General features: G+C 40.0%; 3 protein-coding genes across 4 annotated transcripts; 2 read left to right on the plus strand and 1 right to left on the minus strand.

Annotated features, from left to right (window-relative positions):
* Positions 1-2,317: 2,317 nt before the first annotated feature.
* her12 (hairy-related 12) lies at positions 2,318-2,878 on the plus strand. Its single transcript, XM_085345128.1, has 2 exons — positions 2,318-2,386; positions 2,471-2,878. The coding sequence occupies exons 1-2, from the start codon at positions 2,318-2,320 to the stop codon at positions 2,876-2,878; spliced, it is 477 nt and encodes a 158-aa protein (XP_085201254.1).
* A 2,791-nt stretch (positions 2,879-5,669) lies between these two features.
* tas1r1 (taste receptor, type 1, member 1) lies at positions 5,670-9,427 on the minus strand. Its single transcript, XM_085344928.1, has 6 exons — positions 9,246-9,427; positions 8,808-9,135; positions 7,951-8,709; positions 7,650-7,868; positions 7,237-7,357; positions 5,670-6,592 (listed from the first exon to the last, which is right to left on the minus strand). Exons 1-6 carry the CDS (start codon positions 9,425-9,427, stop codon positions 5,670-5,672), a joined length of 2,532 nt encoding a protein of 843 aa, XP_085201054.1.
* Positions 9,428-11,746: 2,319 nt separating this feature from the next.
* Positions 11,747-18,770, plus strand: rprd1b (regulation of nuclear pre-mRNA domain containing 1B). 2 transcript variants are annotated; one of them, XM_085344236.1, is made up of 8 exons: positions 11,747-12,083; positions 12,183-12,406; positions 13,292-13,421; positions 13,765-13,898; positions 14,393-14,511; positions 14,656-14,782; positions 15,665-15,840; positions 16,474-18,770. In XM_085344236.1, the coding sequence occupies exons 2-8, from the start codon at positions 12,256-12,258 to the stop codon at positions 16,621-16,623; spliced, it is 987 nt and encodes a 328-aa protein (XP_085200362.1). In that variant the 5' UTR covers positions 11,747-12,083; positions 12,183-12,255; the 3' UTR covers positions 16,624-18,770. The 2 variants fall into 2 exon arrangements, with proteins under 2 accessions (XP_085200362.1, XP_085200361.1); XM_085344235.1 differs by having other exon boundaries at positions 11,747-12,406.
* Positions 18,771-24,439: the final 5,669 nt, after the last annotated feature.

Raw genomic sequence — 24,439 nt, forward strand, 5'->3', positions numbered from 1 at the left:
CTCACCCAGCTTTACCCCTCTCCTTACCTCCTCTGTACACATTGATCATGACTCAAACTATAAATGTCGACTTTGAATTCATCACTCTACCAGACCTGTTGTGTCTGACTTTCAGTCCAGTTCTGGTGTAATTTTTCATACCTCAGCCTTCTCTCTGTTTCCCCTCTTTATGACCAACCTTCCACTGAGACCACTTCTGATGAGGCTTATGAATAGTAGATGAATCAACTGAAGGGACAGATACATCCATCAGATCTGGTGTTAAAGCTTTTCTTAAATTTTTCCTATTTCTTAAAGACATGACTTTCAGATACTGTACACCTGATGTAAATAGATGTAAAGACACTGCAGAGACACACTTCAAAATGGGCAGAGATATGCCAAGTTGGCTACTAAGACGTCTTTGGGAATCACCTTGTTCGTGTAAATATACTATTTTATGACTCTCAAGCTGTGTTATTTTTTAGCAATTTTCATACATTTCAATAAAGAAGTAGGTTTAAATTATATTATATTATATGTTTTTGCAACAGGCTCCTAGTAACAAAGTGCCTATGTGTTGTGCCAGTGTTGTGTCTTTTATGTGTAGACACAACACTGGTTCATCACTTGAATTAGGGGCCTTTTTATTATTGAATGACTCATAGTTTAGCTTAACAAACAAACAAGAATCAAAAACAAAATTGGTTACAAAGATGCACGTCCCAAAACCTTCAGAGAGCCTGGAGAACTATTGACACTTTGAAATATTACAAAGGAAAGGTCTGGCTCCTCGGAAGCAAAGTCTAAAGAAATCAAGGGGCGGCCCAAGACTTTTAACAGTACTGCATCTCTGCAGTTCTTCCTTTGTGATGAAACCTTTAGTTCTTCTATCAGCACTATACATGGGTAACTGAAAGCACAGACCAAAACCTCCATACAGACAGGCAGTGAAGCCAGTTGACTTGATTTTTCCCAGATGGACCAGGACACAGAGTTTCTGTTTGAGCTGCAACAAAAGATCAATTAACATTCCTCGGAGCGTGGAGGAGCGGCATGGCTTTTGGAGCCCATTTAGCCTGATGTTGGGGGCTGGTGGGAAACTGGGGAGATGGGACTACTCACACTGCGCCCACAAGGCCAGCTTCACATCTGGGGCCAGCCAATGATGGAAGCCCTCAGAGGCACACTGCCAGCCCCGCTCATAATGCCATTAACTTGACACTAATTTGACACAGTTCATTTACAGCAGAGTCTGCAGACCCTCGGGGGAAGCGAGGCAAGGACTTTTGACTAAAGGCTGCCAACAATTTTTCAAAAGAAGTCATGACCAGTAATAAAGATATCTGCAAAATATGCTAAATTTATTAGTTTCGTAATAAATTCATGACTCGGTGACTCTCTCCAGCAGGGTGGCACTTTTGGGTCTTTCTTTGTTTGTCTTTCTATATGGGGGCAAATATAAACATGGCTAATATGCGCTCCCGCCCCTGTTTGTCTTTAATAAGAGGAACAAGAGGCTGAGTAAACGCCTCACGCTGTGCGTCAACACAAGCGCAAAAAAAATCGCTTGTTGGGCATTTTGAAGCGCACGCGTTGGTCGGCCCGGCTCGGGCCAGACAACTTACGCCACTCACCTCCTTTCACACCTGGGTCGTCTGTAGCTTTGAATATGCGCGAGATACACTGCTGAAGCTTTCCCTCACTCGCGATCCCCGTGGGAAACCTTAATGTCAAGGCTTGAGTGGGGCGGAGTTGGAAAAGCAACAGGTGGTAGACGAATAAGTTTCATCTAAGACTTCTTTGATTGTCCTGTCCTCAACTTTGATGGGACTGCCTGGAGTCATACCCGAGGCCTTTATTATTCCAAAAACAACATTTTCTGTCCTCTCCACACTTTGCTATCTGAGCAGTAAAGTGCTCAAGTGTTCTTTGAAGGGGCATTTATATTGTTTTATTGCAGTAACTCATTTGGTCCTTAATTGCAGTCACCCCCCCCCCCTGGAGAGATTCTCTCTTTTGTGTATTTTACTCCCTCTGATCAGAATTAAAAAACAGAAAAAAAATCTGATCAATCCAGCTGATGTAAATTCGGAGATAGCACTTCTGATTAACTCTTAATTGCCTGTTGCTTATCTTGGGAAACATGCCCAGCAGAGATAAATGCTCTCTGAGTTATTGACATCTCCTCCATTGTTGTTGTTGGGAGTCCCACTGGTCAGAGTGTGGGAACCCCAGCCCTGCCTCAGCCACATGACTTTGTTATGCTAATCTCCCAGTATAAAATGAGGAGCGGCTCCTCCAGAGACATCACTGCTCACTTCACCTCTGCAGAGACATGGCTCCTTACTCAACAAACTACTCCTCTGTTCACCACATCAGGATCTCTGAGAAGGATAACATTAAAGTGAGTACCACAGGAGATTTTTAGATTGGCTTGTGCATTGCTGACTTGAAATGTGAACTTACTTGTCTGCCTTCTCTTTCTCAGATGAGGAAACCCATTGTGGAGAAAATGCGCAGGGATCGCATCAACAGCTGCATCGAGCAGCTGAAAGTCATTCTGGAGAAGGAGTTTCACAAGCAAGAGCCCAACTCCAAGCTAGAGAAGGCTGACATCTTGGAGATGACTGTGAGCTTCCTGAGGCAGCAGCTGCAGACAGGCCTCTGTCAGAGTGACTACAACCAGGCCTACTCTCAGTGTTGGAGGGACCCTGTGCACTTCCTTTCAGCTGGCTCAGAGGCTTCTCTCGCCCCTCTGCAGGGACTCCAGCAGCAGCAAGACCAGAAACTCCTTCAAGCCCAGACAGCCAGCAGCTCCTCCCCAGTCTGCTTCACACTCAGGCCCACCACAGTGCAGGACAGCGGGAGCAGAGGCCCCGTGTGGAGGCCTTGGTAGAGGCAGAGACTGAGACATGAGGGGTGCTGAACTCTCCCTCACTATGTAGGAAATATATTTTTCCAGCCTGCTCATTCCTGATGGGTTTCCTTAGCGTCTCATCACATTGATGGACAAGTAAAAGCACCGGCTGTCACGTAGCTGAAGATCCCGCTGTGACTCTTAATATGTACTTTCCCTTTGCGTTTAAAGCTGGAGGTTGATTTTGATTTTGAGTATTGATAGTTTTGTTGTTTACTCCAGTGGAGTTTTATCTTTGGACTACTCGATGTTACTGTATATGTGTCTGCCATACTGTGTTTATGGACAGCTGCTGTGGAGAATATTTCTCATCTGTTTTGATGTATCTATGCCAAACTCGATGTGTCAGTATGATTACAAAGCGTGTGTTTTGCGTGTAGATGGGTTTACATTTTTAACATGTTGTACTGAGATGTTTATATTGCTGTTCTGCTATTGTGTAAAGGTTCTTAAAACTCATTCCTAACATTTGTACGACAATTAAAAATAAAAAGAAACAATCATTAAAAATGCTTGCTGACTTCTTTTACATTTATATATATTTCATGAAAAAAGTCCACATTGGTACTATATATATATAAAAAAATACCACTTTATTTTTGCCTCTTTTAGTGCATTTTTATTTTAACACCTCTTTTCAACAATGAATGTAGGGATGGTCATTAATGGTTTGATCTACAAGGCAACAGATATAAGGATGTTTGGGTCTGTACATATCTAAACAGCAAACTTAAAATGGGTTTTGACAACACTGCTGTACACACATTTTCCTCGTTTGGTTTGTAGATTTCATAATCAGGAAATGTGATAGGATTTCTTTGATTTATGCTAAGCAACGTGAACAGAAAAACACATTAAAAAATCCAGCAAATTGCATCTAGTTGCTGGCATTTGCAGCCAGCATCTTGTCAGTTACACACGACAAGATGTATTTTATTTGCAATGCAAAGGCACAATAAACAATCAGCTGACCTTGGCATGTTAGAAACTAAAGCAGTCCCCCATGTTACTAAGTAAAACAATCACACATTCTCCACAGTGCCCAGATTTATGGCCTACATATTGTATTCACAATTACTCACACGTGTACACATATACTTACTTATAATCAAGTATAGACCGCAATAGCATTTTCCTAGCTTGTGTTTTACTGTAAATTCATGCTTCCAACACTCAGTATTCCTAACAGCACAGTGTAATGCTTGGAAATGAAAAATCAAAGCCACTGTTTGCTGCTACCTCTATTTTATTTTAGTATTTTATCAAATAATTTCTTCCCTAAAATAAAAAAAGGACGCTCATGTTCTTATGTGAACATTTTATGTTAACTGTGGATGATTTTTAGTCTTGGTGGTTTTGTTGTTCAAGCATTTCATTCACATCTCTCTGTTTAAATCTCAGAGGTGCTAACTTTGTTATCTCCCCTCACAGGTTGTGATGTAGTGAAAGGAGGCGTGGTTGGTGATGCATGGAGACGTGGGTGTGTAGGTGAAGCGATCAGATTCATTTTGGATGACACTATCAGCTCTGAAGCTGCTCTTCACTTTATAGCGTGTCATTAGCATGACAAAGGCACGTTAATTAAGCCGTATTGGGGTTTGTGTCAGATGAAGATGTATCAATAACTGAGAAGTGAAGCAATCAGAGGCTGGCTCAGTGGAGATAAAACCATTCCAGACTGAGAATGGAGTGCCGTCCATCTCTTATCAGGAGCTGCTGCTTATCTCAGCCTGCATTTACTCTGGGGAACGTGGGCAAAAGCTCCTGATATGCACCCAGGGAATAATTAAACAGGATGCATCATTGCACTGGTGGTGTCAGGGGAAAAGATGCTGAAAGAAAACATGTTATTATAGATTTAATTGCTAGTGTGGAAAAGGCAAATTCTTAGTTTTCACACCACAATGATTTACATAGTTTTTTTGTGCACATTTTTGTCCCTTTGACTTCATGGCAAAATATCATTAATGTGTGGATAGCCACATCCCAAATGAAACCTCGACTCTGCTGGTATTCGGGTGACTTTAATGGTTTGTTGATTTTAGTGTAACGAAAGACAAACACGGCCAAGAGCACAGTGAAACGTTGGCCACAGCAGTTTGCAGGTAGAGGTGTAAACGTGCCTTTGCATGGATTCAAACGGATAGTTTGTATGTTGGGCGATGTTGAAATGAAATTCCTGAATTTTTATTCTCGCGCCTTTTCTTTGTGTACAGACAATAAAACTCCTGCTTGTTCACCCATGGCACACTTCGATTGTTGACCGAGGGTATTAGCCTGTGAGTGGACAGAGAGACTGTGGGAAAGCCAACCTCCGACTCTACTCACACATCTACTGGTCAATAGCGCTGACCTCCCAGCCACAAAAGGCCTTTTCATCTATCCTCTCAAACAACAGCTAACAGCAGCAGTGTGTGTGTGTGTGTGTGTGTGTGTGTGTGTGTGTGTGTGTGAGAGAGAGAGAGAGAGACAAAGCAGTTAGGGATTTCTTTGACATGCAATGAGTTGTTGTATCATTCTGCAACTTGCTGTAACAAACTTTTATTCTGTAACCAGCTGCTTTTTGCTATTGACTCACTTGAAACTTGAACTTGACAATTAAATTACACTGAAATTAAATTATAGGACATCTAAGCAAAAGAATGCACAATCTAATAACACACAAATACACTCACAAGATAAACATTGTTTAAATAAAATGCATTTAAAGCTATTATTTTGCGCTGCCTTGAATATAAGTGCTGTTAATGTAATGAAATCACCACACTACTCATTTTTTCATGGTATACATTTGAATACAATTCTGGAAATGTGCAGTTGTGTTCATTTGCGGTCTCAGCACAATAATATAAATTTTGGGTACAAAGTATCCCCCGAGGAAGGCTAGGACACTGAAGAGTGTGGCAAACACTTGTGCGGCCATGGTGAACGAATCTCTGCTGATGAGGTAGAGGGTGAAGAAGCTGATCCAGGAGATCATGTACACCATGAGGCTGAAGGTCACGCACTTGGCCTCGTTGTAATTGGCTGGCAGGTCTTTGCCCATGTAACTGAAAGTGAAGCAGAGAACGCTGACCATGGACACATAAGCAAGTTCAACACCAGAGCCGACCGAGAGGGTCTTGCTGCACTCGAGCACGATGCGATCCTCGTAGAATTCAAGATCCATGGAAGGCCTGGGGGTGTCGAGGGCCACACGGAGCACGGAAATGATCAGCATGATGGCAGACACTAGGAAAATTGTGAACTCTGGCCCGTGTTTTTTTGCCCACTTGTCATAGGCTGGCGGCAGCTTGGATGCAAATTTAAAAATGCAGACAACCTGAAGGGCGCGCATAGTGATGCAGGCCAGGCACACAGTGAAGCTGTCCATGAATAGAGACTGCTTGAAGATGCAGGCCAGAGGCGATGGCTGGCCAAAGTGGCACAAAGAGCTTATGGTGGCTGCAGTCAGGGCTGCCAGCATCAGGAGGCAGGTGCGGCCCCCGGCAGACTTGGCTACGGGTGTGTTCAGGTTGAGCAGGAGGATTATTGCAGTGCCAAAGATCATGAGAAGGCAGGTGGCGAAAAAGAAGAGCAGGGCAATGGAGAGAGGGGCGTCCCATTCCAGCAGCAGGACAGTCCTGTTCAGGCACTGCTCACTGCTCGGGGGCGCCCACTGCTCTGGCAGACACGGCTGGCAAATTACAGGATCTAAGGAAGAGAAAAAGCACAGCTTGAAGAAAACCTGGGATATAAAAGCTGGACAGCAGTTGTGTCCACTGTTGGTTGAGCTCAGATTCACCAGCCCAAGTCTGAAACTTAAAGTCAAACACACAGCATTTGCTGGAAATCATATAATATGTGATTTGTTATTATTCAACATTGTGGCCCTTGTTTGGTTTTTTCAGGTCGTTTGGCTCCAGCGTCAGAATGTGCATTCAGCACCACCTATTGGACAATTTTACACACAACAATGTAATGGCGCTCTGTTGCAACGTGGATCACTTTGTTCACTGGAAGAAATCTTAAATAGCTGAACTCTATATTGAGTTCTGGAGCACAACAACTTAACTTTTATTTCTTGGATATCTTTATGATTTTGGGGGATTTGTATTTGCATTACATACAATCAGCACCTCTGACGATGCCGATAAACGACACATATTTATTACTGGCTTTTATAATAAAAAGATAGATTTTATATAATCTTTGTTATGAGATCATAAAATCTCAGATTCACTTTTCAGTCTCATTTTGCTACATAGAGATAATATGTGATCAAGGAAACCCTTTTCCACCGCCCGCCTCTCTGTTTTCTATTTATCTCTGCTCCTTTTTCCTTTTTCTTTGTTTACCACTTTTATTGAGGAATGTGGCAGCAGGACAGGCCTGGCAGTCGAAGCAGCACTTATGCTGCCCTGTCAGCAACTTCTTGTGGCCAGTTGGGCAGGGTGGTGAACAGATGGACAGTGGCACCTATACACAGTCAAAGAAAAAGACATATTATAGATTAGCTTTTATTTAAACAGGTCATCTCTAATAGATCTAGCTCTTGGTTGGAAGGGAGAGCAGAGAATAACAGAAGAAATAAATGCTATACAACAGATGCACATAAACCACAACATCAAAAGCATATTTGTTTAACCTTTTTAAATGAGAAATGAAAATGATCCTTTTTAGGGTTAGGGTTAATTTTCTGTGGGTCTTTTTGTAATATTTAATTTTTTTTAAAACTATAAAACAAACCCAAACACCATGTTGCTCTTACTGCTCTTGAACCTTCTTTTCCGCACCACTCAATTTGATCTGCATCAATTGTCAGTGTAATTGGGTCTGGGGTAAAGGAGCCCACTACTCTCAGGGACCAGTCAGTGCCCCTCCAAATCCAGGTAACAATATCATATCCTGTGGGTGGATCTCCATTTGCATCAAAGTACACAGAGGTGTTCTCCAGGGAAAATCGCACATGCTTTAGCTGCTGAAAAAGCTGGGGAGGACAGAAAATGAGAATTATGTAAAGAATAAACCCAAATCAAACCAAACCAAAACATCAGTTTAAATCAACTCACCTCCCATGGATGCACGGTTCTCTTGTTGCACTTTTCGGCATCACAACCAAGTGTAGTGTGCAGAGCATGAGCCAAAGCATACACAGCTTTATACACATTGAAGGCAGAGGCGATGTCATATTCCTCCAGAGAGTAATTATTTCTGGTGAGGCTGTACAGGTCTGTGCTCTGTAGGCAGTCATTTCCATAGCTCATGGTAACATTAGCGTTGGCGCGTTGCATTGAAGCCTCGACTATCTTTTTCTCAAACTCCTCAAATCCGGGAATGGATATAGGTTTGACGGCCACACCGATCACAGTACCGATTGTGTTGATTCCACTTATGCCTGATATAAGAGTTGCCACTGACCAGTCCTCCGTCCCGATCCACACTTTATCTGTTATGTTGCGCTCGAGTACAAATGGGAAGAAGCCACTGAGTTTCGTCTTGCTGGAGAAGACCACAATGGTATTGACGTGGGTTGTCAGTATGTCCGTTACCATGTTCCTCATGATCTGGACTGTTTCATCTGTGGCTGAGGGGATGACTCCTTGGTAGGCGATGCAGATGCCGTAGCTGGATGCTTGTTGGGACAGACTCTTCATGGCCTGAAGCCCATAGTCATTGTCACTGCCTAAGAGAGCGATCCAGGTCCAGTTGAAACGAACCAGGAGTTGGATCATAACAGCTACCTGGTTCTTGTCACTGGAAATTGTGCGGAAAAAAGATGGATAGTATATCTTGTTGCTCAGCTGCTCACTTGATGCTTCATAAGAGATCTACAATGAGCAATGAGCAATGAGTTTCTTTTAAGATGTGAATGTGGAATATAAAATAATTCATGGACACGAGCAAAGACTTCCAAATATTAACTTACCTGTGGTACAAGAGAGGTCCCCAGTAAAGCAGCAGGGGTGAAAGACTTGCTGCTGCTGTCCGGCCCAATCACAGCCACAGCTGTTTGAGCATCACTGGAATTAAGGGCTGTGTTGTTCTGTGCCCCAGGTGTAGAAATGTTCCTGTACTGTTGGTCGAGCAGGTCCAGGGTGGCCAGGATACTGGCCGGTACTGAGCAAATATCGTACATCTGGTAGCCGAGTTTCACTCCTGGTAGGAGAGAAAGCACCCCTGTTTTGCTGTTGATTTCTTCCACAGCAAATCTCATAGTTTGCAACAGATGAAAACCATGTTTGTTGGGCCTGCCTCTGGAGAAGAAGAAAAAAGAGTGTTAAGTTTGAAAAAACTGACAATATTAACTGGTCCACAAGTGAAATGCATCTATCAGGTTTCTGTCTAATAAAACAGAAACACTCACTCTCTGCATGGAACCAGAGCAGGCAAACCACTCAGCCCATTAGTGTAGAAGAGAGGAAAGAGTCCAGCGAAGGAGAAGTCCCCCTGCAGGTACATCCCCTGGCTGTGAGTGGTGTGATCTAGATTCCCATCAGCTGACTGCAGCACTAACCAGCCCAAGGAAAGCAGCACAGTAACAGACATGCTCGTATTTTAGCGTCAGCTTATGCACATCTGCATGTGGAAGCTCAGTGTGTTGTGCAAAAACAGATCAGGAACTCTTCTTAAAAGTGTGGGCTGGCAGAGGGGAGGATTTTCCATTCTTCTGAAAAATGTTTACTGAGTGAAGGTACTTTGCATGTGGAATTTGTTGGTGTCATTAGAGTTTTCCTCCCGTTGAAATGATTTGCATAAATGAAAGTCATGAAGAGGCAGTGATTTTTTCATAAATCTTTGACCACTAACATGGAGTGAGTGCAGATTCACTTTTTAACACATTTATTAGGGCTGATAGTCTTTTCCAATATAAGACTTTGCTTTCAAGGATTTTAAATCTTAATCTTATAGATGATATTGCAATTTCAGTGTGATGTACATACATTACGTACATAGATACAAAGTGAATTTATCAACAAATGAAGGCAACATTACAGGTTTTGGGAGTTAAATGTTAACCTGATGCTGCTGGATACTTTTTGTAAGTACATTTTATGATATTATTTTTGTTAAATTCCACATGATGTGTGTTTAGTAAAAAGCAGCTGCCCATAAAACAGGAAATATCTGTTAAACTTTACATAGAAATAATGTGTCTCAAAAGTGTGTCTGAGTCAGCACAAAAACTAAGAATCTACTTTGAAGAGAAAGTATTTTTCCTTAAAAAAATAGAATGAAAAATAAAGTCATCAATGTTTAATAAATATAATATAAAAACGGTTTATTGAGCAGAATCAAGTATAAGATGCTGAAAGCCAAAATTTAATGTCACCAGATGAGGATTCAGGGTCTCAGGAGGTTAGCTTGTAAAGGCATAATTTGAAAGTGATGTCCTACTCAGAAGGACATTTTAGAAAATGTAAAAGCCAATAATAATAATAATACTAACAATACTACCACTAATAATAATAATAACAACAACAACAACAGTAATACATTTTATTAATTGGCTCTTTCAAAACACTCAAGGGTGCTTTAAAAGCAAATAAAAAAAACAAATAACGAATTTCTAAATGTATATAATGTTACATGTTACACTAGTCTTATTAGCTACACTTATTTTGTAATGTGCAAATCCTTCATGAGGGCTGTACAGGTGTGCCAGAATTTGCATTTTGGTTGATATTTGACCTGTATTTTGTCAAACACACCTGTTGTACTAACATGTAATTTACTTAGATCCAGGGAAAAACCATTGTTTGAACAGGAATACGGTGCATTTTATTATCCGCTGTATTATGCAGTCAAATAGCCATGTAAATTCAAATGCCTGTACAAACACAAAGATTTGATGGCATGCACACAATATGCAGACTTTTAACAGAAAGGTATTTGTTAACATGTCCGTATGAGCCAGGAAGTTGGATAAATTCTCTTTGTTTTGTCCTTTGATGACATATTGCAGTCAGATTAATAACAGAGCTGCATGAGTAATAGATCCAAGTTAAAGCAATCATAGCTTGAAAACAGTCACAAGAAAAATCTACTCATGACAAAAGGTTTATGAGTAAGACTCTGACCTTTACCAACGTGACTCCTCTCTGTGTAATTCTTCCTCTCAGCCTTCCAAAAACGTGTAAAGCAGCCATTATTAATGTACTCTTATGCTTCTTTAATATTATAACATTACACAAAGTGAATTGCAAACAGCTAAGCATAGACTGAAGTTGGGCAACGTTTTGATTAATCATTTGGTACACAAAGAAAGAAAAGTAGTACAACATTTAACTATATTCCTATATAACAACTGTTTGTAATGTCTTTGTGTTGAACTGGAGCAATAACACATAAGTGTTCGGGTCTTACAGCTTTTAAAAGATCAGCCGGTCAAACTGCAAATTTGAAGAGAGGCATTTTGGACATAACATAGCAAAACAATGGGCTGTTTGGCCTATAACTAAAGCTCCAATCATCTTCTCCTCTTCCCGTTGTTTTTGGCCTATCAATCTAATCAAAATATTGATCTGATAGTGTAAAATTGCATGTTTTAATGCATTTGAACTGCAGTGAAAAATAAACAAAAATACAAAACTTTAGTGAATTACTTTTAGCCTTGTAGCCTTATTACATGTTCTAGTATATACATATATAGTCTAAATCATCAAAAATACTGAGATATATTTCCCAAAATTCTCGTGAAATTATAGATGATACTGACTGTCTTTAAAAAAATCTGTGTTATTTAAGCAGTGGCGATATGAACAAAATAGCCTTCATCCCCGGATAAAGATGATGATGGTGATGCCCGGTCTGCTTGCGTCACTACCATGCGACGCGAACATCGAGGTGAAAGTGCAAGCTGCCATTTTTTGAAAGAAGTCTTTTTGATGAGTTAGGCGACCAAAGCCAAAGTGTGAGTTTCGCCGTTAGCGCTTCGTCGTTGGGTTTTTTATGCTGGTGGGTTGACACGTATTAATCGGGCTTGTTACAGAAGTTCTGTGTATCCAGAGTCTGTTTGGAGAGCAGGCTAGCACAGGGCTGCACTGCTCTGCAGATGGCTGCTTAGCTCGGTTGGCTAACGTTAGCTGGTGCTGTAAACAAACACTGGACTGAGTGAAGAAGCAGCTGCTGATAAAGGAGCTCATCTTCATCGCAGGCTTGCTTTAGCGGATTTGGTCGATAATTCAGGAAGCTGTGAGCTAAGGTAACGTTTGGGAGGAGCGGGAAACAGTTTGATGCTACTTGTCAGTAAGTTAGCAGCACAACTTCAGTTTTGATGACAGTGCGAGTCTCTCCAAAATAGCTCGGGGCTCAGTCGCGTTAACGCTGGTCGGAGTCGGTCCGGTCACAAGGGAAGCGCCCACTTACTCACCGGCATGTCGTCCTTCTCTGAGTCCGCCCTGGAGAAGAAGCTGTCGGAGCTGAGCAGCTCGCAGCAGAGCGTCCAGACTCTGTCTCTGTGGATCATCCACCACCGCAAACACTCGGCCCTCATCGTCAAAGTGTGGCACAGAGAGCTGAAAAAAGGTGAGACCTGACTGCCCTCCTGAAAAACCCCCCACACATTTGTGTGTATGTTGCAGCCAAAGAGAGAGCCGGTAACTAACAAGTAAAGGACACTGTACACAGACTGTAAACTCATTTTACGCTGTGAGCCACGTACAGCACACTGCAAAGCCCCTTTCTGTCAGTGCAAAGAAGTTTAACTGTGCATTTAATCCATGACATTATTTTAGTTTCAGGAAATAAATGTGTAGGATGACTTCTGGTATCTTACAGCCCAGTCTGTCCTGTACTGTTTTGTTTTTGTTTTTTGTTTTTGTTTTTGTTAATAGGAAATAGCCTTTCTTAAAACTGTGGACCTATTGTAAAAAACAAACAAACCCAAAAACATAAACTGTTATACTGCATTGTACGGGGGAAAAAACTATTTTTCTCTCAGTTAATTGTTTATCTGTTGCTTAATTACTTTGGTGCAGTATGAACAGTCAAGGGGGAGGTCTTTCTCAGTAGGAGAAGCTGTAATCCAAAATTTATGCACCTTTCTACATTTTCCAAAGCAGTTTAGTGGGCTGAATTGGAATCTGTGCTAGGCTGATTCTGGTCCTTGGGCTTTATGTTTGACACCCCTGCCCTAAGACCTTATAGATGGTCAGCTTACATGGGTGTGAAAGAATAGAAATACTAGTAAATCCAGTTTTATTGCGACTAACAGTGTATTTTTCCTCATTCTTATGCAGTAAGTAAAGGAGATGGGCATGATGAAGGGAAAATATGCCAATTAAAACTCAAACTGCAACTCAAACTCAAAATAATTTGAATGTGAGAAACTGATAATCACTCTGTGAATTTTCCTTGTTAATTTTGTTAAAGCTAACGTTTAAAATGAGATATTTTTCATGTACGTTGCAGCTAAAAGCAGCAGGAAGCTGACATTCCTGTATCTGGCTAATGATGTCATCCAGAACAGCAAGAAGAAAGGCCCCGAGTTCACCAAAGACTTTGAGTCTGTGCTCGTCGATGCCTGCTCCCATGTTGCCAGGTATATTTTAACGGTGACCACCGTGTTCTCTAAGTCTGCTCCAAATTAGACTCTCCTGAATGTAGTAAATGTGTGTGAGTCTGTGTGGGGAAGTAGATGCATGGGAAGTCATTTGTTTGAATTTTGTTTTGTGTTTTTGCTTATCTATTAAGCACAGCAGATCCTATCTGGATGTCTGCAGCCCCCGTTATCTTTTGTTTTTTAGAAAATATGTCATAAAAACTCTGGATGTGCTTTGATCTTTTTATAGCCTTCCTGTGCGTCTTTAAATTTAAAATTTTTATGTAACTCGTTACTCCCTTATTGTCTGCTGAAATCTGTTGCTCCTCTCGTCGCCCTGCAGTGATGCAGACGAGAACTGTAAAAAGCACATGGAAAGACTGCTGAACATCTGGAAGGAGAGGAACCTCTACAGAAGCGACTTCATCCAGCAGCTCAAACTCGCCATAGAAGACTCAAACAGCCCCAGGCCTTCAGGTTAGATGACTATTACATAACATGTTGTCACAGGTGTATGTAAATGTATACGATGCGTTTGACATCACAGCATTTCACTTTAAAACCGTGGCCGGGATCACCAATACTGAAAGAAGTCACATTTTGTGGACGTTTGTTAGAGAGCTGTCATGATTTATGAGGTGACTGTATCAGTGGGCTGCGTCTGAGTAAATACACTGATTACGACTGAATAATTCTCCAAACAGGAAGCCTTTCTTTTCACTCTTTCACTGTTAACAACATGTGTGTCGACACACCTGCATTTGCAGGTAAATGGCAGGTTTTTACTGAGTTTGTATCACAGAACAACAGAAAGAGCAGCGTTCAAGTACCCAAAATGTTATCTAACAGTAAATACATTTTCGGGTTTATCCTGTCGACATCAGTATGCCATCATAGGTGTTAAAGGAAACACATTAGTGACCTCATGATGTGTTTTTTCTGTTCTGTTATCTCCAAACATCACTCTGCAGAAGAAAAAAAGCCAGTGAAAAGAAGCTATCAAAAGATCCAGGAAGATGAGGACGATGATGACAACGACTATAGAAGCCACACTTCTCCTCGCAACGCAGATTCCACGGCAACTCAGCTGGTGAAGATGCCAACGTTTAATCCAGATAATGTTAAAATGGTGGTATTTTTGACTGGCCTCCTTACTGATCTCTTATTACTGTTTCCCCCACTTCCTTTTTTTCCCTTGTCTCCTGTCTTTAAACACACTCTGGCACACGTGCAGACAGAGGAGCTGGTAAAAGCCCTGCAGGACTTAGAGAACGCTGCATCAGGTGACGCAGCTGTTCGTCAGAAGATTGCCTCGCTGCCGCAGGAAGTCCAGGATGTTTCCCTGCTGGAGAAGATCACAGGTAAGGCTTGGACAGCTCAGCTCGGTTTTGGACAAAATTGTTGGTAACCTTCTGTCAAAGAAAGAACAACCTACAGTGGTCACTAAAATAATAACTTGAAACTGAGATAAGTAATAACACTAAAACAAAAAACTTCAAGAAAATCAGACATTGCTTTTAAATTGTCGTTCAGCAGAATCCTTTTTTTAAACAACTAATGAAATTGGCCTTGCTATAAATGATGGTACCCCTAGAAAAGACTGATTCCACTAGTGCCTACTGAGCTCAATTCGACTCGGCTTTTATGGTTTTTGATAGTAGGACCTGGTACCAAGCGAGCTGAATCGATCCAAAAATGTCATGCTAACAGACGGCATGCTGCCAATTGGCAAGTCAGTGGTGTCACTCGGTGAGTCATGAGAGTGACTCCTTCACAAAATTCAAAACAGACTTTCTTTAAACCCTGCAGTTTCAGCCAAATTGCTGTAATGATCCCATCCACATTAGATGGTAGTTGATTATAATGAAAAATGAGACAAAACGAGTAGAGTTGATCCGAGTAGGTACCGGTACTAGTGGAAAAGAGCCAAGGTAAACTAGATTGTGCCCTGTAATTAGCATCACAGGTGTCTTCTATGGTGTGTACCACACTGACCACAGAAAGCTAAGGAGAGAGCAGCCTCAGGAGATCTTTTTGTAGAGCTTGAGCTTAGATTGTTTTATCTCTGCTTTCAGTGTGATAGAATTGTTCCTTCCAAAAAGACTCGCACTCAATCAATAAATGTTAGGACAGAACATATATACAGCAATCAAGCACTGCATGCAGAGGAGCGTGTTTATCTGGAGTAACCTCAGTTTAAATTAAGGCTCTGAGATTAACAACACACTTTGGCTCAACTCTAGACAAAGAAGCCGCAGACAAGCTCTCAAAAACTGTGGATGAAGCCTGCTTGCTGCTGGCAGAATATAACGGGCGTCTGGCCGCAGAGCTGGAGGACCGGCGGCAGTTAGCACGTATGCTCACTGAATACATCAGCAGCCAGAAGGAGGCACTCATGGAGAGAGAGAAGAAACTGGAGGTAAGGCACTTGACAGACGCAACAGTCATTAGAAAAGGATGTTTGAATGCTTGTGTTTGTCTCATTAATAAAGGGAGCTGTAATACCTGTAATACACTTTGTAGAGTTAAGTACAGATGTCTGAACTCATTATAGCAGTTACCATACAGCATGCCATATTATTTCACAGATAACTGCAGGAAAAATACCTAAAGGTAACAACACCCCCATCTTTTTGAGGTCATGTTCAGTGACTCAGATTAGCTGAGGAGATAAAAACAGCTGCAAACATGTTTATTTCTGCTGTTTAGAAGTTTAGAAGCAGTTTACAGCTAATGCTTCAGCCCTGAAAGCACTCATTGGCTAAAAACATGCCCACATAGCTGGGAGCATGTCTGACATGGCAAGAAATAAAAGAGGTCAGAAGGTCAGCACACTGTAAAAAGCAGATCTGGTTATCACAGTTGGCAGACGTTTATTCTTGGATGTTTAAATACAATTTTGACGTTTATTACTGACATTTTGGTGCATCTAGCTTTAGAGGTCATCTCCCTTCTTTACTGCCTTGCTCTTCTGTTTCCTGCCTCACATGTTTTCATATTAAAAAAAGATGTAATTTGCTCATACCTGTGCGTATCGTCATTTTTTCGGTAGGAGTATAAGCAGAAACTGGCGAGAGTGACTCAGGTGAGGAAGGAGCTCAAGTCCCACATCCAGAGTCTCCCTGACCTTTCGCTGCTGCCCAACGTAACTGGGGGTCTGGCCCCGCTCCCCTCAGCAGGCGACCTCTTCTCCACCGATTGAGAACCCTTTGCCTCGACGAAGTCTCCCGTATGCTCCTCCCCAGACAATCTCAGCTCCACGTTGGATTTACAGAAATACTCCCAACTGTGTCTCCAGCCAGAGGACACGTGTGGTCAATCCTCTTAACAGTCGCCAGCCTACCTGCTAACTCAAACCTGCAGGACGAGGACGAGGAAGGCTTTTGGTAAAATGAGAATGCTCTGCAGAGGAGAATAAAGACTCTGTCAGCCTGTTTATTTTGTTAGTTTTTTTCCCCCGTACCCTCTCGATCGTCAAGGATTCCACTTCACCAGCTTGGAACAAGTTTCCTGTTGCTTTTATTTTGTTTTAAATGCTGGAAGTTTCAGTGATTTAGGAAGAGGAGCTTAGACGTAAACCTGGTTATCAGGACATGTCAGTCGAAGCATCTGGCTGTAAGTTATAGTTCGGATTCAGTGAGCAAAGGCTGTCTGTCCGCTCTCTTAATTCCTAAAGGCTGTGGCTACACTGTGAAGAGGATGTACCATTCATTAGGTTTACTTTTTGACTTTTATTTGCTTGGTTTTTATCGACAAATTAGAGAGATTGTTGATTTACGGTGTGTAAGTGTGTGTTTGTATAGTTAGAAAAAATATCAGGCCACTTCAGTATGTGTTGCTTTTTTGGTTGTTTCACCGGACGCCACACACAGCGCTTTCATTAAAGTAACACTTGGTAGAGTCTGAAAAATGGGATTTGTGGGATACAATCATTCAGGCAGCAATTTTAAAGACAAGGGACTTTTTATTTTCCTGTATGTAAGGATTTTCCTTATTTTGATACAAAGGTGCACAAGGTTCAAAAGAACTGTTGTCATGCTTTCATTTGAAATATGATGAAGCTCATTATGTTCGTTAGTGGAAAAGAGGCACAGTTTGAGTTTTGCTAATGAAATCCTGCACGTTTGAAAAAAGATCATCTAAATGCTAAAACTAAAAATACTATTGCTGTATCTTTTGAAAAGGTAATTGATAAGAAGGCAAAAATAAAAATAAATGAAGACATCAGGAGGATTGAGCCGTTATTAAAAGAAGTGTCAAGATAAACGAGTCAGAAAACGACATTTGCTGATATACTGATCACAACATGTTTGGAAAAGTTAAATAAAAGGGTAGCGTAGTTGCATTAATTAGATTATATGTTATTGCGAAATGAACTGACCATTCTCTACTTTAGCAACATTAATAGACACATTGGACTGATCAAAAATAATTATTAAATATTCCACAGTTCTAACTGCCTGTATCGATTTAAGTATTCAACAGGTTCACGCCTGCATCCCCTTCATATTTGTTTTTGTTTTCTCTTTTCATGGGTGATCCATCCTGTAACAAATGTGTTTATTTAGATATTGAGGTCAGGAAAAGTTGTAATTACCAAAGTCATTATTTTGGTACGAGCCTTTTAGGAGCAGTTCTGCGAGAAGGCCATTTTGTCATTTTGCTTAACTGATATTCAATTTTCAGTTGTCTGATACACACAAAAAAAAAAACATTTATTGAAAAAGTTTATGATAAAAAGATCAGAGACGTTTAACAAACTGCTCATTTCATTAGCGTCTTCAGAAACACGTAGCGACTCCTGCTGCTACAGCTGAGGTGATTTTTTTCCTTATATAAAAGAAAGATTGTAGAAGCTGTAGCTTATCTGCTGATTCCAAACGCTCAGCTGAGACATGCTGTTCATGGAAAACCGTTGCAGTAAAATGATTGGCCTCTCCCGGAAGCCTGAAACCACGAAATCTTTCAAAGAGCAGGTGAAAATTAGCAGTTTTCTGCAGCGTTTGTTCAACCAAAGGTGTGGATGCATTCGTCAGAGTCATTACTGGGGTCATAAAACAGATGTTTGGGCTTTAACATGATCCCTAATATCAAAGTAAACCTTTGGACTTTGGATGTCGAACATTAAAGCGGAGCCATTATTTCATTAATTCATGTTCATCTGATAAAAACCAAAACCAGGAAAGATTTCAGTAAAATTTTAACCCAGATATGCTTGACTGTAGATAACACTTAGATATTTTCTTACTGACTTGCTGTGTGGTATGTGTTTCTCTATAGAATCAGTCTGTACTACCAGGACTCTGCCACTAGGGGTAATGTTTTTTCTGTAATGAAAGTGATTCAGTGGATGCCAATAAACTGGAACCATTTGAACAAATTCTGTGTGTATTTTACATAATTTCAGTATAATGCGAATATACTTACTTAAATTAAAAATGGGTTTTAATTATAATACATAATAACACAAAAATAATAATAATAATAATAAAGTCATATGTGCAAATCAGAGTTTTCCAGCCTTTCATTTAATGCAGTGAGGAAACTCGGGCCTTTTCACAATTTAGAGACCATGAATTACATTTCTGTCATAATTTTAAGTTATTTAAGTAGTGGACCTTATCCTTCTAGGATCTTTTCATTGGGTTTGGTGTATCCTCTATCTAAGAAATTCCCTACTTTAAATATTATATTACAGATATGATGGTGGATGTCAGTAAAAAATCACAGGAAGATGAAAGGGGAACAGACCCTTTCTCATGCTCCTTAGAAGCTGTAAGGGTGGAGGAAGAGTCCTGACTTCAGAAAACTGCATGTGACTCGAAGTAGAGTTCAACAAATACTCAATTTAAGGGGCAAATAAATTTTTTTATTTATTTATTTATTTCCATTAATCATGAATACTACATGAATACATATATAGATATAGCTGCGTTATAAAAACTTGACTTTTATGCACCGGTTTACAAATTGTTTACGTTTGTAAATCAGTGCATAAAAGTTTCAAGTGTTTACACCAGTTGAATCTGAAGTGTCAATTCTGACTTTCTGTGTATTGCTGCATGGTTGGAGAGACTGAAGTCTAACAAGAACAAGGAAGCTCTGAAAATGATACATAGATATTTCAAGATTTACAAGAGGAATGAAAAACTTGAAAACATTATATTTTCATGAATATTTCTATGTCTACACAATGTTTATGCTCAAAAAGAAGTAAGATGAAGTTTCACATTTTCTGTTCCTACCCTCTTATTTCAAATTCCATTGTTTACAAATCAATATTCCAAATTCGACATTAAACGATCCATACATTTTTAACTGTATACAAGTCTAAACTCATATACAATACACACATGAAACAATTTAAGCTCATAAACCAAAACAACAACAAACTACATTTTTACCTAAGCTAAACACCCTATGATGTTTGTAATTTGCTTCATATGGAATTATGCCTATGTGACAAACACCTTAATGAATACTTTAAGTTTGGGTTACGCTTTGCTTAATCAATAAAAATCAGGACAAAGCTTTATTATAACACAATAGGACATCTCAGTCACTAAGAGGAACATTTCCTATATTCATAAAATTTATTGTTTTTAAACAATTGTGTACATTTTTGTATAGATGTACCTTTCTTAACTTCATCTGTACAGGTGTTCCACACACTAATGCCTGTGGCTGTAATGTATGATATCTATGAGAACACATCACACAGGTATGCAGCTCCAGCTTTTGTTCTTCAAGTGTCTATGCTGACTGATGAATAATTTTTGTGAGTAAGTTAACTGAGAATAAAAATACATTTGTTTTTCCTTAAATAATTTTAGTTGAAAGCTGCTTGTAAGATGCAACACAAAATAATAACCAGTAAATCCTGATTACACAGACATCTTTCACATATCAGCGATCACTGTAATTATGAAAAGACTCATTGCTGAAGTATACTTTTAATGTGGCTGAAGCAGACCTGAAAAACCTGCAGTGGCAGCGTCACAAAGCCAAGGCAGCCAAGCAGCCATGCACTGAGAAATTCAAAGATATCACCAGCAGAGACGAGTAAGTTGTTTTTTTGTTTTGTTTTTTTACAGTATCAGTCAAAGGTTTGGACACACTCAGTCAAAATGGAGTACTTCTTGGATGCCGGTTTAGCTCGGCTGGATGAGCAGGTGACCATATGCCGCATGGCTGAAAGTGGCGGGCCTGGGTACTAGTCCAACCTGTGGCCCTTTGCCGCATGCCTTTCCTGTCGATCTTCACTGTTTCTGTCAAATAAAGCTGTTAAAAGGATAACAAATATATTTTTAAAAAGGAGTATTTCTTTATTTTTCATTATTTCCCATATTTTATAATGAAACACTCAACAAAAGAACATCAACCGAATTGATGCAGTAAGCTTCCTGCACTGACTTCATGTTCATTGTGTAAACAGTCAAAGAGTTTCGTGTTGGTTTTTATTATGACTTGTCTCGGATAATGAGAAACTTCCCTGCCCTCGGGTGTGTGCATATATTTGACTGGGGCTGTACCTGTTTGCCTGCTCTAGAGACATTTTACAGAGGCTGGATGATATTTTGACCCCTTACATTAAAATTCTAAATATGATAGAAACAGATTTCACATATTGAGTTAAAAACCTCGAGACCTGGCTCTGGATACGGAGAAGAAGATGGATGGATGGATGGATGGATGGATGGATGGATGGATGGATGGGTGGATGGATGGATGGATGGATGGATGGATGGATGGATGATGGATGGATGATGGATGGATGGATGGATGGAGTTAAAAACCTGTCAGTTACAGAGACTTTTGTTTTTTCATTTTTTTTTTAAATAATTTTTTTCTCAAATTTAAATGTTGGCATCTTTTGTGAATCCTTTGCTGCTTTTCTCCCTTCAGTCATAAACGGTTGATAGGGTATTGTTGTCACCCCACCAGGCGGGTGGTGGATGGCCACACGTTCGGCATGGACATCCAACTTTGTGATGACTCAAGAATGAGAAGATGTAGGATTTTCAAATTAATACCATAGGTACATCTACTAAAAATCTAAGTACAATTTGCTGACCTTGATCTCAAGGTTTAAAATCAGAGGTCAAGTTTTCTTCCAGTGAATCACGCAAGAAGGAAGACACTAAGGATTTTTAAATTCATCTACTAAGAGGCTGAACTAGCACTAGCAGTGGTCATTATTTTGTCCATTATATTTTTCTTTTAAATGCACATTTGAGTCCACCTTTCTTAATAAAATTGTCCCTCATTGTTGATTTGGTTTTCAGATCCTTGAATGGGAGAGAAGTTTGCGGAATTGAGGACTATCAGGGCAACCACACCTGACAAATCTGATAAATTTGATAACAGGAAATTTCTAAAAACTATGCAGCATACTGAAGACAAGTGTTTCAGGGTTAGTGTTGCACAGAGAATACACTTTACTGTCAGTTTCACTGTGATTTTGCCAACTTCTAAAGTAATAGATATCTGTTGTGCTTGGTATTAGGTCCCCTTGATGTTGGAATCCTTTTAAAAACAAACGCTAAGATGTTTTTTAACTTAAGGCTTGCCAGTGCTTAAATAGCCTGATAACCAGGAATGGTGAGTTGAAGGGGGAGCTGTATGCACTACTGATGGAGAAGAAACAGTTTCTACATGTGAAATCTTTGCTGGAAAATATGAGTTCAGTTTTCCAGCAGAGTTATTAAAGGGTCCAACACTGCCTGCCTCCCTTCAATATACTCAGGGTGTCTCTCTGTTATCTGGATTCACTTACCCTAACATCTGCAACAAAAAAAAGTGATCACAAAGCTAGTTAACAGCTTGTTGAGTAAATCCAGGGTTTCCCCTGCACGTTTCCATGTAAGGAGTGGCATTGGTAGCATCTGACCAATCACAAACATGAAAGAGTGTAGTGGCAGCAGAGCAGTTGATTTTTCAAAGGAAGATAAAACTATACTACCCGAAAAATCTTAAGAGATTAAACTCACAATACAGGCGGAAAACAATAAAGCTGCTGCAGACAAAGTAGTGACATGAACGTGTGTGTGAAAGGAAAAGGGCTCTACAGTAGTTTAGTAACAAAAGAGGTGTGTGAATTTCTGAATGTGTTTAAGGACTTTGGTCAGCGAGACTGGAAATACAGTGGGGCAAAAAAGTATTTAGTCAGCCACCGATTGTGTAAGTTCCCCCACCTAAAATGATGACAAAGTTGCATCTTAATCTGCAGGTGTTAAAACCCTTTTTTTTTCCTTCTGCCCTACCTTGGCTCATATCTGCAGCAGGTTTCGTGTCCTTTCACTCTGCAAAATCACACTTCAGCTGCTGCTGCTTATTGGTTAAAGACTGCACAGTGTAACAGCTCCTGAGGGATATTTGTAGCATGTGTAACTTAATCGGGACGCCCCCATCTGTCTGCTCCTCACATCAGTAACTCTGTTTTTAGTTATGAAGGTCAGAGAGACAACACTCCTTCCTTTTTTGTGAACTTTCATTCTGCATCTAGCATTGTGACAGACTCTCTTCACGACCTAAACCAGTAAATCATGTGTTAAAACAAACAGTGCTAACTCAGCAAAGTAATAGCAATTAGGCTCAGTTGATGTGAGTAAATAATTACACTACTACTTACTCACTAAATTTAAAGATAAAAACAAAAACAAGTTTTCCCCAAATCATTTACATCATATATTAATTTATTGTTGAACATAAAAGTATAAATTACATTTTACAATGTAAAACAGGAACACATCCCACTGACTTTTCAAATTAAGGGTAGGTAATTACAACACCAACTTTTGTTTGTTTGTTTTTAGCTCAGTAACATTAGGTTATATAAAAGCACTGATGAGGTTTTCCTCATGTTGCTTACAGGTCAGATGGTCAATATGAAATGGCTTTTGTAAAAACAACAAACAGACAAAACAGAAGACCACGGCTGAAACATAACATTAAAAAAAATCTAGTTTTTGCAAAATTATACTGTCATCAGAATATATCATGCACGTATGTAGGTAGCACAGTAAGTGTCTGTATCTGTGAGGATGTTGTGTGTGTAATAAGGAAGGGCTGCATTTCCTCTCTTTGCTCCTCACATGACTGAGTCGTTTAGACCTTAATTCAGGGTGGAAAGAAACAACACAACCCTACTGACCTTGAATAGGAAAAATTAAGAAACAGAACTAATTTACATCAACAAATAAAAAGTATAAAAGAAAGCAAGTCAGCACAAAGGAAAGGGATACAGATGCACAAAAGGTGAGTGCCATGAAAAACAAACATGCAAACCAAAGGCTACTGTGTTACTGCCTTAGCTTTTCCTGTCATGATTTGTATACTCTTTATATTTACATAGAATAACAAAACTTAGAAAATCATGACACTCATCACCGGTACCTTTAATGGTCGTTTTCATAAAGAGAAATTTGGTACATGGAGCAGATGTAACGCTTAGTGGACCCTAGACGGTAAGTGGTTTCTGCTTGCAAGATTAAGGCCTTATTCTATTCACTGCTTATTATGAAGTAGCTTTTCTTGCTTCCCTGCACACACACAGTCATTTAAATCAAGATATGAAAACACACGAGTGACTAGTCTCTCCGTACAGATACATCGGTGGGTGGAGGATTACTAAGAAACTTAGAGGAACACAGGTAAAAAGCATCAGTTTAAAAATACAGTGGCAGTAAAAGGACCCTCAAAAGGTTACAGTACAGAAGAAACAGAAATGTATTTACGAGTGTTATTTACTGTAGATTAATTAAATTAATTTTATATTTCAATCCATACAGTATCCACATTTCTCAGTTTATCCCCATTCATGTTAAGCCTGAGTTTCCAAGTAGTACTGGGCTCTGTGCGAGCGTATTGGCAGAACAATGTGGTTAAGCTGGCAAAAATACATGATTGCGATTTACTTCCTAAGCAATGCTTTGACTTTGACAAAAGAAAAAAAAAAAGCATTAAATACTCTAGATTGGAGTGGTTTATACATGCTGCTCTGGTGTTTGTCTCACATG

This window comes from Diplotaxodon limnothrissa, linkage group LG20, assembly GCF_057381915.1.
Source record: "Diplotaxodon limnothrissa isolate DT_005_m linkage group LG20, D_limnothrissa_male_GT1.1, whole genome shotgun sequence".
Taxonomy (NCBI): Eukaryota; Metazoa; Chordata; class Actinopteri; order Cichliformes; family Cichlidae; genus Diplotaxodon; species Diplotaxodon limnothrissa.